Source organism: Capra hircus, chromosome 16, assembly GCF_001704415.2.
Source record: "Capra hircus breed San Clemente chromosome 16, ASM170441v1, whole genome shotgun sequence".
Taxonomy (NCBI): domain Eukaryota; kingdom Metazoa; phylum Chordata; class Mammalia; order Artiodactyla; family Bovidae; genus Capra; species Capra hircus.
Window position 1 is genome coordinate 74,551,582 of NC_030823.1, and position 18,764 is coordinate 74,570,345.

The window sequence follows — 18,764 nt, forward strand, 5'->3', positions numbered from 1 at the left end:
TTCTAATTGGTCTGTGGCATGAAAAACTACTGTCCATTAACATGGCTGGGTATTTTTAGTATTATCCTAAGCTATTTTAAATCAATTATAAACATTGTTACAAAGGGACTTAGACAGATGTTGTAAATAATTAACTTTTTTCCCATGAGAAGTATTGTGTACTTAATGAGGAGTCCCTAAGTACTTTTGAATGGTTAAAACCTCTATAAAACACACCACAGAAGATGAAGTCAAAAGGCTTGGCTTTGATTATCATATTAATCATCTCAGGAGAACTCCATGCAGAAGGTAAAACTAATTTTTAATATTCTTTATTCTCTAAAAATTATAAAGTGAAGTCGCTCAGCTGTGTCCGACGCTTCGCGACCCTGTGGACTGTAGCCCACCAAGCTCGTCTGTCCATGGGATTCTCCAGGCAAGAATACTGGAGTGGGTTGCCATTTCCTTCTCCAGGGATCTTCCCGACCCAGGGATTGAACCCAGGTCTCCCTCATTGGAGGCAGACGCTTTAACCTCTGAGCCATCAGTGAAAATTATAAAGGGAAATTCTAACATTACTTCTCTTGAAATTTGAATATAGTCTTTCATTTTTATGTATCAATATTATAAAAAAAGATTCTTATAAGTTGTTATAATATTTAGACAAACTTTTTGCTTTGGGAAAAACTACTAAACTATTCCTAAAATAACATAACTTAGAAATCCAAAACAAGACAATAAAAAAAAAAAAAGAAAACCTTTAGCATCTCTAGTTTTGAGGGCATAAGAGACCAGGATATAAATACCTTAAAGGATATTTTAGGCTAAAAGTACCACCATTTGAAGTCAAGTTAACCTTAATTCTAGTTTTAGACTAGAATCCATTCCTAACACTGCTAAGCTTGTATAATTTTAATTCTCTGTCCTTACAGTGAGAGCCTAATGTGGGAAATTTGAAAAAGAACAAACCGCAGATCATCAGCAAGATTTTTGATTCTTGATGCCTTGATTTTTATCCTAATTTATTCTTTGGTTGACAGATCCTGGAGGGGGTTGCCATTTCCTCCTCCAGGGGATCTTCCCGACCCAGGGAAGAACCCACACCTCTTGCATCTCCTGCATTGGCAAGTGGATTTTTTTTTTTAAATCACTGCACCACCTGGGAAGCCCTTGATTGGATACATTAGATAGTACAGATAATTAGTAGGACCATACGATTGAATATGTAAACAAGGACACTTCTGAGAATGCAAGTGGGGTTTAGCGATACTCACGTAGGACAGCAGGGCTTAATCGGGACTGTCCAGAAAACGGTACCTGTGGACTCCCTGTTAGAAATCTTCCTGCCCAGACTGCCTCATGTCGCGAGGTGAGTGTGAATGAGGAAGGCAGTGCACAAGCGTGGGCCCTTTAGGAGTAGTTCACGGTGTTCTCGGGCTGCAGGGATGAGAGACCAGGCAGGTCACTGAGTATCAGGAAGAGGAATAAACAGAGTAGGAAACCATGGCCACAATGCTCTTCTAAAACACCAGAGGGAATCTGTTGACTAAAATAACCTACAGATTATCTACAACCACTTTTAGTTGAATAGCTTACTACAAATTTTCTGCCAAAAGAGGTTTTGCAATTAAAATTATGAAATAGAATTCATCTGATTTGATGCATTTAATTCTGGTATAAGATAATTTTTATATGAATAGTTTCCTGTTATTTTTCTGTCTAATTAGGAAAAAAACAGCTGATATAATTGTCTATTAGCTGTACCATGAGACATTGCCATATTTTAGCTAATTTTGTAATTATTGTGTGGTTATAATCTTCTTTCACACAAAGAAATGTCAGCTGTGTTCTATTTCTATTAGAACATGCTGCTTGACAAAGTTAGGGGATGCTTCTCTGGGGAAGTGGCCTACCCAGACTAATTCCAACAATTGGGATTTGGGGTTGCTAGCAGATTAATTCTGATTGAAAAGTATTGTCACAAAAGTACCTTAAAACGGTAAGTAATAGAAAGTAAGTACTGGCTACAGTGTCTGCAAACACTTTGAAATTTAAAATCTATTGTCACTTGTTCACAAATTGTATGGTTTTAAATGTATTTTTCAGTGTGCAGCTTATTGTTTCCTCATTTCAGAGAAGCTCTGTGGTTTTCCTAGTGTGGAGAATGGAAGGATTGCCCAATATTACTATACTTTTGAAAGTTATTACTTTCCAATGAGCATAAACCAAAATCTGTCATTTTCCTGCTTGGTTGGTTATACGACTGCGACTGGAAAACGGGAGGCGCGGACCACGTGTACGGCGGCAGGCTGGTCTCCAGAACCACAGTGCTTCAGTAAGTCAGTGGTGGGGCCGCTCTCAGGTGATAACTCACAAACAGATTAGCTGGTGAAACCAGGGGCCCCAGAGGGCAGGTGTCTGAACCTTTCAGTAGATATGGGCAAATTATCGGCCCTCGGTCTTTTCTACAAAATGAAAGCATATTCTGAAATTCTATAAGCCATGTTCTTCATTAAGATGTTGTCTTCCTTATCTTTCTGCAAGCAGTTTTAGTTATGTATTTATTTTTGGTGGTGCTGGGTCTCCGTGCTGTGTGGGCTTTCTCTAGCTGCCGTAAGGGCTACTCTCTAGTTGTGGTGCGTGGGGTTCTCATCGAGGTGGCCTCCCTTGTTTCAGAGCAGGGGCTCTAGGCAGACAGGCATCCATAGTCATGGCATGTGGGCTCAGCTGTTGAGGCTCCCGGGCTCTAGACCACAAGCTCAAGTGGTGGCTCGTGGGCTCAGTTGCTCCTCAGCATGTGGGATCTTCCTGGATCAGGGATCAAACCCACATCTCTTGCACTGGCAGCTGAATTCTTTACAGCTAGGCCACCAGGGAAGCCCCCTTATCTGTTCTTAATAATACTCTGGGAAGAGAATAAGGGTAATTATTGAAATTGTTATCATCACATGGCAAGGAACAGACACACCATCTAGTTACTTTGAGGAATGAGGGGCTTATACAGAGAATTCTGCGGGAGCCAGAAAAATATCTGATGCTGGCCTTAGAAGTATGAGGTTGTTACTCTAGTATTTTCTCATTTGAAAGACTCTTCTCTCCTTTGTATGACTTCTCCTTGCATAATATCCATTGAACAATCTGTTTTTCTGAATTTTTGAGTTCAAATTTGTGGAAAGGAAATCTGTTTGGCAGAACCCAATATTTCATGTCAGGCTACACTAGAAACACTAAAGATTATCAGCTGGTTTCCAGGGGCTCAGGTGACCTCTCTCTGTTGACACAGTTCCCAAGCTCTGTTTTGCAGAGTAAGGGGCTTTGGTTGAGTCAGTTTCATTTAGAAGAAGTACGATGTTTATTTACAGTGGTTGATATGTCCAGTAAACATATCCATGTGGGATAATTATCCATTCCATGACTTGTGGATAGATCACCAATTTAAGTTTTACACTTTTTAGTGTTAACACAGATCATAGGTTAACTGCAATAAATGAACCTCATTCATAGCTGGAGGATAAAAGTAAATTAAACATCTGAGATGAGATGTTTTGAGAGCAGTGAAATAGCAGCTGGAAGAGGATGAAGAGGGTCAACACTGCAGGGTCAGGGCTGAGACATACCCTCTGCGGCCAGACTGCCCTGGTGGATCCTCCTCTACCACTGGGAAGTGGCTTAAACATTCTGGGCCGAATTGTCCCGTCTATAAAATGGAAATCACGCAACTTCAGCGAGATAATCCGTATAGAGTGCATCCACACAGCAAGTATGACATATTTAACACTAACCTTGGACAAATCTCTTTCACCTTTCTGAATTGGTTTATTATGAGGGTCCATTAATCATGCTCAAAAACTGATTGAACTGCATTCGATGCTAAGATAAATGTCCTATTCTACATATCACTGTCCTAGGTATTTACTAAAAATTAGCTGTGTGAACTCGAAGTAGCATGTCTGTGACTCACAGTCTACATAGACTGACGAAGGAGTCTTACTGAGCTCGTAGGCAATCAGAGGCTGAAAAAAATAGATGAACACAATTTCCACAATAACTTGTCTGCAGGATTATATAAGGATTCATAGAGTAGGTACATGTGCTTTAGCTACATGATGTTGAAAATTATCAAATGCAGTGGTCTCAAAAGTATTAGGAAGTAAACCTAAAAGAAACTCCATTTCCCATTAATGATAATAAGAAGCAGATCTCTGGATATATTTCCTAAAGTAGATGAGGTAGGGGTGTGGATGACTGAGAAAATTGAAGTCAGTGCATACCAAGAATTTCAGTATCAAACTGAATCAGCTTTTAAAGATACTTCCAAAATCAAATAAAATCAAGGAATTGTGAATTCCTTGTTTAACATTCACAAAAAAGTGAATTTTTTTCCTCCTTAAAACTCCAAGAATAACATTAAACTTTTACATTGTTAGTTTTACAACTTTTAAAAAAATAAAGCTTAATTTTCATCAATTTAGAAAAGAAATATTTTTCTCCCCACAGAAAAGTGCCCTAAGCCTGACTTGAAGAATGGTTACATCTTTGATTCAAAATTATCTTACAAAATACAAGAGAACATGCGCTATCGTTGCGCGTCAGGATACAAAACCATCTCAGGGCAGGATGAAGACGTGGTTCAGTGCCTTGCTGATGGGTGGTCTTCCCAGCCAACCTGCAGGAAAGAACATGGTACGTGTTTAAGAATCATCTCCTAAACCTGAAGACAAGAGCTTGGGAGTTCAGTCAGTTTAGTGCTTTCTTAGAGTGACAGGTATTTTTATTGAAATATAGTTTATTTTTTAGTATGTCTACCAATGCAGGCAGTTATTATGTTGTTTCCTTCAAATGTTAGGTGTTTCCTTCATCCAAGGGACCCCATCTTCCACAGCACACCTACACCAGGAATTCCTACTTTCTGCTAGTAAAAAAAAAAAAAAAAAGAATTGATGTAAGATAAAAGGAAAGAACTTTAATGAACCTGCTTTTTGCAACACATATAAATGATTTCCTTCATTAGACAAGAATTTGAAATAATGCACATTACTTTATTCTGCAAGCCAATATCAGATAAACTTAAAGCAATCATTTGAATATATGTGTGTGTGTGTGTATATATATATATATATATATAGAGAGAGAGAGAGAGAGAGAAAGAAATGCTGGACTGGATGAAGCACAAGCTGGAACCAAGATTGCCAGGAGAAATATCAATAACCTCAGATATGCAGATGACACCACCCTTATGGCAGAAAGTGAAGAGGAACTAAAAAGCCTCTTGATGAAAGTAGAGGAGAGTGAAAATGTTGGCTTAAAACTCAACATTTAGAAAATTAAGATCATACCCTCTGGTCCCATCACATCATGGCAAATAGATGGGGAAACAATGGAAACAGTGAGAGACTTTATTTTTTTGGCTCCAAAATCACTGCAGATGGTGACTGCAAGTCATGAAATTAAAAGACGCTTGCTCCTGGGAAGAAAAGCTATGACCAACCTAAGCAGCATATTAAAAAGCAGAGACATTACTTTGCCAACAAAGGTCCATCTAGTCAAAGCTACGGTTTTTCTGGTAGTCATGTATGGATGTGAGAGTTGGACAATAAAGAAACCTGAGCGCCAAAGAATTGATGCTTTTGAACTGCAGTGTTGGAGAAGACCCTTGACAGTCCCTTAGACTGCAAGGAGATCCAGCCAGTACATTCTAAAGGAAATCAGTCCTGAATATTCATTGGAAGGAGTGATGCTGAAGCTGAAACTCCAATCCTTTGGCCACCTGATGTGAAGAACTGACTCATTTGAAACGACACTGATGCTGGGAAAGATTGAGGCAGGAGGAGAAGGGGACGACAGAGGATGAGATAGTTGGAAGGCATCACTGACTCAATGGACATGAGTTTGAGTAACCTCTGGGAGTTGGTGATGGACAGGAATGCCTGGCGTGCTGCAGTCCAAGGGGTCACAAAGAGTTGGACACGACTGAGCGACTGAACTGAACTGAACTGATGTATCTATCTATCTATCTATCTATATATATATACATGTAGTTAGTGTGGTGTTAGCTATTTAAATTACACAAACTTGCAGATTGGACATCATGAAAAACTTGTTAATGCACAAGCCTTCCATTGAATTGTGGCCTTTGGCCAAATACTCCAGAGCAGATTTTGAAGGATGGAAGACCAGTAGGGTTAGGATGCAGAGTGCATGAAAAAAGGGACTCAAGAGACAAAGACAAACTTTGACTATTTTTCAGTTTTGCTGACAGTTGATTCTGTTATATGTTTGTTAAGATTCAAAGTAAATAAAAGTTGAAAATACTTTCTGAGATTTCCTTTTAATATTCTAGATTCAGGGATGAAGTCCATAAAACAAATGACTTTAATTTTTTTTTTTTTTTAGAAACATGTTTGGCCCCTGAATTGCATCATGGAAATTATTCCACAACACAGAAAACATTCAAAGTGAAGGACAGAGTACGATACGAGTGTGCCTCTGGGTACCACACAGCTTCTGGGAAGAGGACAGAGGAGGCAGAATGTCACCCGTACGGATGGGCCCTCACCCCACAATGTACCAGTAGGTTTCCCCTTTGAAGACAGCTGCTTTCACTCTGAAAAAGTACCTCCCAGAGATGGGTGCAAGTTGTTAGGCTAATTATGTTACTTTTTCCATAATTTTGCTTTTTTTGCTTCTGACTTTAATGATGTTGACAGTAGGCTTTCCTCATTTCAAGCTCTCAAAGAAGAAAGAATCCTTTTAGCTCAGATACTTAAAATGAGTTTATTGATATTTAATAAATGTATAAATTGACAAGCTTTGCTATGGATAATAGCAAAGTTGCTGAATTTGAATTCAGATATAGCATGTAAGTAGTAAGTGGATTTTGTTCTAGCAGGAAAAATAACACGTCTTTGTTTTTATCTGTTCTTTCATTTTTAGAATTAAAATGCTCTTCTTTAAGAGTAATTGAAAATGGTTATTTTCATCCTGTTAAGCAAACCTATGAAGAAGGAGATGTAGTTCAGTTTTTCTGTCATAAAAATTATTATCTAAGTGGCTCTGACTTAATTCAGTGCTATAACTTTGGTTGGTACCCAGAATCTCCTGTCTGTGAAGGTAACTTTTAAATTTTCATTCACAAATAAAATATTATGTCTGAATCAGCTTTAATTTCTATGAAAAATGTCTCTGATGATATGTAAGCATTCTTCTAATTCCTATTTTTAAAAACAAGTATTGTCTTTTAAATTACTGCTGTTTTCAGCAGTCTTTAATGCATTTAATCTGAGTATATAATTAATATGCTTATTTTCTATGTTAGTCTGCAGAGTGGATATAGCTTTTAAACATATTGTTAAAAATCTGTAATAAGTTGTAAATCATTTATTGTAATGAATCATTTTTTAATTGGGAATTAACTAGATCCATTGTGCCAGGTGGCAGCCTTGTAAAGGTACTTTCTTATTACTGGGCCATATATTCCCTAATGTGAAAACACAGACTTCAAAATAGTGGGACAAAGTGCAGAAAAGGCAGCACAAAGTTACCCAGAGTGAAAAAGAAAACTGAAGTCATGCTGTAAGGGCGGCCCTCAAATGGGTCACCTGTTGTTTCATTTGTGTCACTGGCTGTGTTCAGGCAGGTGGGATGATTACCTGTTAGGAGACAGCAATTCCATAGTCACATAATCACACTGCAGAGTTCCATGAAGAAAGTTCTGGTCTAGCAGAAGAAACAGATACAAGAGAGTAATTGATCCAGTGTGAAAAATGGTATCATAAAGTCAGGTATAAGGTGTTCAAACAAACACTGAAGGTTCTGACTGAAGGTGTGGGACCACATGTACAGAGGGGATGGATAATGTCTGATCTGGGCCTGAAAAGATAGGTAGGAGTTGGAGGATTGGGAGGGATGGGGAGATACAAAGGGCTTGATAGCCTCTGTTTTCTCTGTACTGTAGAAAATACAGCCATTACTAACACGCAGGAGAAAGGCAGGAAAGGAAAGCTTGGAAGAGACTAGTGACAATTTGAAACAGTTGCTGGGAAGAATGAAAGCTGAGTGACCAGGGGTTGTGTAGTGGGATTGCTCCAAACGGCCAGCAATCTTTAATTGCACTGAACAGTGACTTTAATTTCTTTTATTAAAAACATTCTTTCTAAAATTTTGCAGTGGTGCCTAACAGCCCTGGTCTAACAGTAGAGCGAAGACTGTTGGCAACTTTCCTATAGCATCTTATTCTTGAACTTAATGGCAGGGTCTTCCCTGGCGGCCCAGCGGTTAAGAATCTGCCTTCCAGTGTAGAGGATGTGGCTTCAATCCCTGATCTCAGAACTAAGATCCCACATGCTCTGGGGCAACCAAGCCCACACAGCACAGGTAGAGAGCAGCCCAGGTGCCCTAAGGAAGAGGCTGAGCGCCGCAACAGTGGAAAGATCCTGCCTGCTGCAGCTAGGACCCAACGCAGCCGGAATAAATAAATATCAAAAAAACTAAATGGCAAGCCTACCTACTCACCACTTATTCCACACTCCTCTCCCCGCACCAAAAATTAGTCAGATGCCAATGTCCATGATACTTTTTTCTAGTAGATAGTCCTTAGATGTAAGATGGGCAGTGTCGTAATCTGGGTAACACCTCCCTGCCCCTCCCATCCCCCAAAGATACTCATATCCTATTCCCCAGAACCTGTGAGTGTTCCCTTATGGAACGGAACAATGGGGACTTTGCAGGTGTCATCGAGTTAGGGATCTTGAGATGGGGATAATATCTGGGATTATCCATGTGGGCTTTAAATGTAATTGCAACCGCTATACGAGGAAGAGCGGGATTTGACTATAGAGGATCAAGTATGAGAGGTGGCAGTGGAAGCAAAGGTTGGAGTGGGAAAGGAAGGAGTCACGAGCTGAGGCGAGCTGGCAGCCCCCAGGCGCTGCAGAGGCAGGCAAGCCACTTCCTCCCTGAAGCTTCTGGAAGAACGCCGCTCTCCCGACACCCAGATCCCAGCCCAGGAAAGCCAACTCTGGACTTGGGTTTCCAGAACTGTAACAGAATAAACGTGTGGTATGTCAAGCCACTCCATTGTGGTAATTTGTCCCAGCAGTCATGGAAAATGAATATAGTCAGTATTTTAGAATAGTTGAGAGGAGGAGATTTTAATTCATACAGACACAGGTTTAGGAATGCCAAGATCCACCACTTATTAATAATTTACTTCCTTCTTAAGTTTAAGTTCCTCTGTCTATAATATGGGAAATGAAATAGTCCCTACTTAACAAAATTATTTTAAGATTAAAGGAGATAATGAATGTAAAATTCTGGCTCTTTTCTTGTGTTCTATTGCATGAACTTAACAGCTTAAACCCTGGAGACAGAAATGGCACTCCAGTATTCTTGCCTGGGAATTCCCAAGGACAGAGGAGCCTGGTGGCTACAGTCCACAGAGTTCCAAAGAGTCAGACATGATTAAGCGACTGAGTAAAGCTTAAAACCACATACAAGTGTGGGTCAGCTATAGCTGTGTGTCCATGTCTGATGAAGCAATAGGCAAGCTGCGGTATCATCTGAGGCTGGACAGGGGAAGAACCTTGCACTCAAGCTTTCTGTAATTTGTGGCAGATTTCTGAGCTTGGCGGCTACTGAGCCGAGGGTAGTAGTGCCTGCTGGCTGCCCCCTGGAGGCAGCCCTGTGCCCCCTGCCCTGCGGTCCTCCTCCCTTTTTGGAAGCTCGCAGACAAGGCAGATTCTCCTCCAGATCAGTAGGGGGACGAAGGGCCTCGCCACACTGCGTTGCGTGAGCATGTGTGCAGGATCACACCTCCACCCTTGTGGCTGTGTTAAACACAGTCACCTCATCACATCATCTCGGCTGTGTTCATCGGTTAAAGCAAGACCCAGGTCCTGCTCCTGGGGAGGGTGTGACTTGAGGAAGTGACTGTCAGGATGTGGGGATCCAAGGGGTGACCCCACTCTGCTTGCCAGACTTCTTAGGGTCCTTGGCACAGCCCAATGTGCTTGTGAGATCTTAACTATTATTTCTGGTGACTATACGACTAAACATCCTGATGTTTTTCCATAAGGAAGAAGAAATCGGTGTCCTCCTCCGCCTCTGCCTCTGAACTCCAACCTTCAAACGTACTCAACCACGTACCGGCAGGGAGAAACAGTTCGTATAGAGTGTGGACTTAACTTCGCCAGGCAGGGAGCAGAGGAGATACGCTGTGAAAACGGGAAATGGACGGAGCCTCCCAAATGCGTTGGTTAGCAGCACCTCGACTAAGCTTTCCCTGACGAGAAACCTGCATGTGAAGCTAAATGGTGTCTTCTCTCTCAACTGTCCCCTTCCAGAGGACAAGCAGAGGACGACCTGTGAGGCCCCGCCGTCGGTGGGGAATGGCGTGGCAAACCCGCCCTCCGAGGTTTATCACAGCGGGGATAAGGTGGCCTACGTGTGTGAGAGGGGCTATCACCTCCGTGGACCAGGAGAAATAACGTGCAACCATGGGAGATGGACCCTTCCCCCTGAGTGTGTTGGTATGTGTGCTGCGTGTCATATCCAGAGCTAAGCCTAGCGTGTAGAATTTTTTATTCTCTTTGTTTAATCCGTACGCTTATAGCAATAGTCCGGGGCTTAGAAGAGTTTGACATGCACAGATAGAGCACCTGCTCTGTCATTTTTCTGAAGCATATGAAGCTCTCTGTAGACTCACATTTTTAATCCAATATAAAGAATAGGAAAGCAAATAATTTTTGAATGTCCTGATTCTGATATTTTTGCATCTGTCCATTCTGACTCCCCCGCCCTCCGAGCAATAAACTTGGCCTTTCACTTAACTCAAGGATGCAACCAGGTTACAACTCCAGGATGCCACCCTTCCTGTCATCCTCATTTCTTGGCCAGGTCCTGGAGAGACCTCCACATGTTTACCAAGGATAACTATTGCATAAGAGAAAAGCTTCTAAGGATGCTAGAGAAATTAACAGAGTAAGAGCAAGATTCTTACAGACAGAAAAATGGAACTTTTCATCCGTGTGTTGACTGAGATCTGAGATGAAGAGGGAGGAGAGGAAAAAATAAAACAGGATAATGACAAACGACAGTTTTAGAACCGACCATAATCCTTAGGTTAAAACACTCTTTACCTTTCTGCTCATCTTAAGAATATCTATAGCATGATTCCTTTGTAAGCCAGAAAAGTAAAAAAGACCCATACTTGTTCTTCAGCAAAACATTTGCTGTGTTATCTTGCTTAGTAAATTTTAATAATACGTAGCTGAATGATGTTTCTGTAATTTCTGATGAGTTCAGAAATCAATTTTCCTAAATTACATAGTACAGATATTGAAGGACTATTGTCTGGGCAACTGTATTATGTCATTATGTTACTATAAGCTCATGTTAATCTAAAAGCAACCTCTTTTCTTAGAAAATACTGAGAATTGTAACCCTCCACCTGGTGTAATAAATGGGGCTATTATTGGCGAATTATTGGCAAGCTACCCAACAGGATCCTCTGTGGAATATAGATGCAATGAATATTACTTATTGAGAGGAGCAAAAATATCTCATTGTGAACAAGGACGATGGTCATCACCACCTGTTTGCTTAGGTAAGACAGAGAACACGATGAATTGAAACAAAATTTTCCCCTGCTTTCTTGAGGTGCAATTGACATATAGTATAGATTTAAGGTGTACAGTGTGATGATTCTATACACAAACACACTGTGAAATTATCATCATGATAAAGTTGGTTTACATATCCTTCACCTCGAGTAATTTAGGGGGCTGTTGTCATGATGAGAGCATTTAAGATCCTCTCTTTTGGCGTCTTTTAGGTGTACCAAATAATGTTGTTGACCATAGTCACCACAGGGCTTACCAGGTGGCACTAGAGGTAAGAACCTACCTGCCAGTGTAGGAGACATAAGAGATGTGAGTTCAGTCCCTGGGTCGAGAAGATCCCCTGGAGGAGGAAGTGGCAACCCACTCCAGTACGCTTGTCTGGAGAATCCCATGGACAGAGGAGCTTGGCAGGCTGCAGTCCATGGGATCGTGAAGGGTCAGACATGACCAAAGCGACCTACACGCGTGCACAGGCAAGCCTGTCCCAACCACCTTACCTAGAAGCATAACCTCCCTTCCCCTAGCTCTGTGACAGCCCCTCCCCTCCACTCTTCATTCTTCTGCCTCGCTTACATATGTCATTAAAGATGGACAAACAAGATCCACATATGTAGCACATTTATTGTTTATCGTATTACGTTTCTCCCAGTTAGAAGGCAATCTCCATGAAGTCAAGGAAATTTGTTTTATTTGCTGATGAATATCAAGTGAAAGGTGTCCCACAAATATAACACAATAAGTACATTTCCTGTTTGAAGGTTTTTATTTTATAGAAAGGAAATCATGATGAATCTAAGTGGTTGCTGGTCCTAAACAATATTTTTAATGTTTCAAATTAAGTTTTTATTTGGTTTTAATTGGTCTATTTGGTTTCAATTGGTTTTATTTGGTTTTAGTTTATGGTATAACAGAGGTTATATGAAATATATAAATTCACTTGATAGTAATGTAATATATACTTTATTGTGTATGTGAAGAGCTTTAATAATACAAAGTGGTAAATATAAAATACTGCTTTTGATGCCTATCATAATTTTATTGTAAAAATGCATCACTCTCATACTTGTAAGATGAGAAAAGAATTTAAAACAGACTTTGTTTTACAGAGCCGTGTACTGTTAACGTGGTTGACATGCACAGAAATAACGTGGAGATGAAGTGGAATTATGAGGGAAAGATCTTACATGGAGATTTAATCGATTTTGTGTGTAAGCAGGGATATGAGTTGTCTCCATCAACCCCGCCCTCTGAATTATCTGTGCAGTGTAATAGAGGAGAAGTGAAATATCCTTCATGTATTAGAAAAGGTAAAACAACAGTGCTTCCTGACTTCCCTGATGGTCCAGTGGCGAAGGCTCCATTAATTTCACTGCAGGGACCTCAGTTTCTGATCCCTAGTCCGGGAAAGTTCTGCATGCTGCAGCCAAGAAAACAAACCAACAGTGCTTCCTGACAATTTCTTAGGTGACCAGTATCACAGGTGATCAATATGGTTCAAAGGATAAGACCATAAGCTATCTACCACCCTCATCATCCAATCTATAAAACTGCGAATGAGCTGATCAGTTACCAGATAGCACATACCCTTAAATAGGATGACGATGAGGACATCTTTTAACTTCATAAGTCAATTTTATAAAAGGAGAAATCATGAGATTTTGCAAATGTCACCAGACTTTCAGAGGATGGATCGCTTTCTTGTGGGCAACCAGTATGCTTGTAAAGCTCACCTCAGGGTGAGCTGGAGAGCATTGTCTCAGAAGGGAACTTGAAGCAGAGGGAGAGAATTTGTGGACTCCTTAGACAGGGGACTGTCATTTTTAATAAGGAAAAAAGGAAGAGAATGCATTCAGAACCATGGCTTCGAGACAGATCTTACACGCTTTCACTTTTGGAAGACAGAAAGGGGAAAAGTAAAATCATGGTTGTTAATACTTGGCTAGTTTTAAATGTGTATTTAATGCTATGAGATTCTAATTGCAAGCATAAATTTTATGTATGACGTGACAGCAGAAAATGCTTTTGATATTTAAAAATTACTTGAGAGTTGTCTTAAAAATGCTTTGACATGAAACATCTTGTTTTATTTCTGTAGCAGTTACGAAAGCACTGGCCACCTACTGTAGCAATTCACTGTGGACTTTAACAATTATTTTTGCAGAATCTAAAAGAGCGTGTGCATCTCCCCCAGCTATTAAAAATGGAGTTATTAAGAGTTCAACACTCAACACCTATGAGAACGGTTCTTCAGTGGAATACATATGTTTCGAGCACCATTTCCTTCAGGGGGCTAGGGAGTCCTATTGTTTAGAGGGCGTGTGGACTACACCACCTTCATGTTTGGGTATGTAATGCTACGTGTGTCTCTATTTGTTCAAACTGAGCCCGATTTTCCACTTTCTCTTCTCTTTGAGTTGATATAACACTAATTAAGATGAGATGGTTGGATGGCATCACTGACTCAGTGGACATGGGTTTGGGTAGACTTTGGCAGTTGGTGATGGACAGGGAGGCCTGGCGTGCTGCGGTTCATGGGGTCACAAAGAGTTAGACACGGCTGAGCGACTGAACTGAACACTACTATAACACTTAAGTTTGCATTTGTTTTATTTTATTAGTGTGCCTGATAGTTTACTGGTTTCCACTCTTTGCTCTAGATCTGGTTACTGTGTGTGCTTATTTGCTCAGTCATGTTCAACTCTTTGCAGCCCATGGGCTGCAGCCCTGCAGGCCCCTCTGTCCATGAGATTGTCGAGGCAAGAATACCAGAATGGGTTGCCATTTTCTACTCCAGGGGGTCTTCCCAACCCAGGAATCGACCCTGTGTGTCTTGTGTCTCCTGCACTGGCAGATTCTCTCCCGCTAGGGGCCCCCTGGGAAGCCCCAGGTGAGCCTCTAGATGACCAATAATGGGAGTCCAGCCCTCCTAACATGCACTTCTTAAGTACAAACCATACATCAGGTATGGGGCTAGGAGGACCTACAGGCTGTGTAAGCCATGCGGTGTGTGTAACCAGGCTAACCACGGTCATCGTGTTATTGGTGCTGCTAGGAAACACGCGGACAGCAGGAGCAAATACGGGAATGGCCTCCTCGGTCTAGAAGGGGAAACACGTTCCTGCCTCGCTGGCAAGGCAGCCTATAGAAGCGACACCACTTCCCAAGATTCTCAGGAGGCGCCAAATAACATATTTTTAAATAAAAAGAAAAATTTCTTTGTGTTTATATTTATTCCATTTATTTTCATTTATTTTCTTATTTCACTGTCTCGGACTTTTGTACAAGGCTGAATAGAAGAAGCGGTGTGTGTCCTTGTGTTCCAATCTTATAAGTAAAATCTTCCAATATTTTTCTTTAGCTATGGTGTTACAAATACTTATAAAACTCAAAGATACAGAAGCCACCTATTTCTATTTTGTTAAGAGTTTAAAAAAACCTCAGTGAGTTTAATTTTAGCTGTATCTGTAGAAACAACCATGATTATTATCTTTGCTCTTTTCCCCCTGGAATTATATTGCTTCTTTTTGAAGGTTAAAGCGTGTTCGCATTTCTGTAACAAATCTCGCATGATTGTGATGCATTATGCTTTTTATATACTGCTGAATTGTATTTGCTAGTATTCTACTAGCAATACATTATGATTAATGTATCTTTGTACTAGCAATACATTATGATTAATGTATCTTTGTCATGTGAGAGGTTGGTTTGTTATTTTCCTTTTGGTTTAGTTTCTGTTAACCTCATACAAGCTGAAAAGTATTCCCTCATCAATTCTCTGGATTTTGTCTGAGTGATACTATTTCTTTCTTAATAATTTTAAGAATTTATCAGAGATATCACCTGAGCCTTGAGGATTTTTTTTGAGGAAAGATTTCAATTACAGCTTCAGTGTGTTTAATAAATACCAGGTTATTATCTCTTCTCTCGGTTTCAGCAGGAAGTGGTTTGTATTTGTCCACTATACCTAAATTATCAAATGTGTTGACATAATGTTCATAACATCCTTTTACACTCTTTTTAGTGCTTTAGTGATGCGTCTTCTGTTATTACTGCTGTGAAGATGTATCTCTTTCTTGTCATATCTTGCTACAGGTCTATAAATTTTATTAGTCCTTTCAAGAGCCGATATCTTCATTTTTTGATACTTTCTTCATATGTTGCTGTTTAATTACTTTGTATTTTTGTCTTTATTATTTCCTCTCTTCCACTTTCTTGGATTGAGTCAGTGTCAGGAATCCAGCTTGTTTCTGCCTTTCCATAAAATACTATCTGTCCAGCAATCAATCGTTTGTCCCATGGATGTTTTATTTGCACTTTCTGAAGAAGAAAAAGGGAAAAAAACTATTTCAATGACTATTACTACTGATCAATATTTTCTAAAAACATCTCTTTTCTTTTCTGTCTTTGAAAACCTTAATGGCATAAAACTCAGTAACTGGTAGGATGTACCCTTTTTCCAAATTCAAGGCAACAGAGATAAATAACAGACTGCTTTCTGTGAGCTCTGAACATATTTTCTGACTTGAGTATTAGTTCCTACTAACTTACTTACTGCTCCAATGCCTGGGAATTTTAAGGTCATTATGAGAAAACAATACAATGGCTAATACTGAAAGGCATCAAGATAGTTTTGTTTTGTTTTGTTTTCAGAGCCTTGCACATTATCTTTTGATACAATGGAAAATAATAATTTACTTCTGAAGTGGAATTTTGACAATAGACCATATATTTTCCATGGCGAGTATGTTGAATTTCTTTGTAAGAGAGATACTTATATAGCTGGGTTTCCGGCTTCTGCATCAGAATCCCGAGTGCAGTGTGACAGAGGACAATTAAATTACCCAAGATGTGTTCAAAGTGAAAGGTAAGAAGGCGCTTGTGCCTCTGTAGTTTTGTACTATTCAGACTATTATTCATGAGATTCATTATGCTATAAATTTCAGACATATCAGGTTCTGCAACACTCCTACTTTCCTCCTCATTATAGAGGGGAAAAAATGTTTATTTTTTAAAGCAAGTGAACTTCAAGAAGCATTAACTAATTCAACAAGCTTTCTGGGTGGTCTAAGATCAAAGTCCTGTTAGCTATTTGGTATTTGTGACTCTTTGGCAATTGGATAAATAAATCAATTTATATGAGTCACATCTAAATGTGGAAAAATTAACCTATATGTTCTGAGATAAAAGAAATCACATTTTCAACCATTTTCCATAGAAGTGCATGTATAAACAACAATGATGGGGAGCACAACTGGACAAACTTTCTACTGAGGAAGAGCATGTTAATAACAATGATGAGATTATGGCATTTATTTTCAGGAACACGTATCTATATAAGAATTTGGAAGTTTTTTCTGATGTACTGTTACATAGCAATTTTGAAATATATTTTCTACTACTAGATCAATGGAAAACAATTCTGTTCTTTTTTTCAGAAAAAAATGTTAAAATAATCCAATAAAATAATATAATTAATTTTATCAGGTCAGAATTTTGCCCCCTTTGAAGATACATTGTAAAATGGGAATTATACTCTATTTTCAACTAAGACTATTTTAAAATTACTTAATGGCAAAGTACATGTGGTACTCTTTTAGTGATTATAATGAGCTATATGAACTACATAAGAAGCATTCACAAGACACATAGGTATTAAACTTTTTTATTTTTTATTGCAATGAAAATCAGAGTTGAAAAAAATTACATGCTAGTTAAATATTTCTAGTTAAATATATCTTGCATTTCCCATTTCTAAGACAAAAAAGAATATGCAACTTGGAAAAATTGCAGAAAATGGTGTTAGTGTAGTTAATGACATTGAGTTTTTAAAAAGAAATTGGTGGTATAATTTATCAAGGATGGTTACTTGCTTTTATCAGTACCTCATTAAAACAAGGCTAATTATATGAAATAGTGAATGGTTAAGATTGTAATAAATACTTGACCAGAAACGATGCTTATTTCAACTCCTTCCCCCTTTTCTCTTTTTTCATTCTTATCAAGGATGTTGTCTTATCAAGAACCCTTAAGGACATAAAAATGAATGGCATAAGATGAACAGCATTTTGACACACTATAAAGTCTTTATAAAGCATAATTGTTAGAAGAAAACTATTGGATAAAAACCTCTAAGTTTTTACTTGCATGATGATTTGACTCTAAACAGTTTACACTGGATATTTTCTATAAATAAAAGCCAGATATATTGTTTTATTTCTAGTTTGGTTGACTTGCCGTGTGACTTCATCTTTGCTGAATGTCTTCCATCTATTAAAAAATCGATCTACACATCAAAATATTTCTGGTTCCTAAAGCCCATTCACTGGGCTATACGGTCCTCAATATATGTGCAGGAATTCACATTTGTCTTTGTAGTCTTTGTTAATACTAGTGTTTTCTGTTACTTTTAGTTCAATATTTATGTCAGTACGAAAGAACCAGTCTCACTAGAGCTGTGAAACTATACATTATGTTAGAGGATTTACTTTATTCAATGCAGATGAGACTGCCCTTCAGACTTTCGAAGGATAAGGAACTTTTAAAATCAACTGTACTATTAGCAACAAAGTTAGTAATCAAATTGTGAGTTAGTGACCCATCCACCTGTTCAAATGTTGTCCACAGAACACAGTTATGAAAAGAACACCACTTGCTGTTTTTATATTACACACTTTCAGTCATTTGCTAGATCAGGTCACTATTGGAATCTTGCGGATTAGAAAATCTGAGGTCAATGAGACCAACAAGATAGGCAGGTCCCACACGAAAAGATCGTGTGTCAGTAACACTAGGATCTATTGGAGTCCTGAGACACCACACGGTCACTTTTCAGTGTGAAGGAAAGTTATTTGTCCAATCGCTTTTACAGCTTATTCGCAAGCACCTCTGGTTCTAGGACCCTTGTTAGGACTGGTTGTTGACCAGAACCACGCATTTTCCTCTCTAGAAGCTGTATAGTTCGTCTAACTCAAGAAGTAATTTTTCCGGTAGGATGACATTCTTCAGCCCCGACGTACAATTCCTGCTGCTGGGTTAAGAGAGTTTCTCTGGGAATGAAGCTGTGGTTAGACCTAACTTTGTGGATTAAACACAGATTCATTTGATGTTAAACCATATATATTCCAGTCGAATTTCAATTTTATGAGATCCACTCTGAAAACTGCTCTT

At 39.2% G+C, this 18,764-nt stretch overlaps 1 protein-coding gene across 1 annotated transcript; it reads left to right on the forward strand.

The window, feature by feature from the left end:
- On the forward strand, positions 180–17,814 carry F13B (coagulation factor XIII B chain). The gene is made up of 12 exons (XM_005691047.3): positions 180–288; positions 2,114–2,314; positions 4,477–4,662; positions 6,373–6,549; positions 6,913–7,089; positions 10,052–10,231; positions 10,320–10,505; positions 11,399–11,581; positions 12,704–12,904; positions 13,759–13,941; positions 16,248–16,461; positions 17,601–17,814. Exons 1-12 carry the CDS (start codon positions 225–227, stop codon positions 17,632–17,634), a joined length of 1,986 nt encoding a protein of 661 aa, XP_005691104.2. The 5' UTR covers positions 180–224; the 3' UTR covers positions 17,635–17,814.

Coding starts and splice junctions, on each gene's coding strand:
- F13B (XM_005691047.3), top strand. CDS start 225: ATGAAGTCAAAAGGCTTGGCTTTGATTATCATATTAATCATCTCAGGA. Junction 10,506..11,398: donor CCTTCCCCCTGAGTGTGTTG/GTATGTGTGCTG, acceptor CTCTTTTCTTAG/AAAATACTGAGAATTGTAAC. Junction 13,942..16,247: donor TACACCACCTTCATGTTTGG/GTATGTAATGCT, acceptor TTTTGTTTTCAG/AGCCTTGCACATTATCTTTT.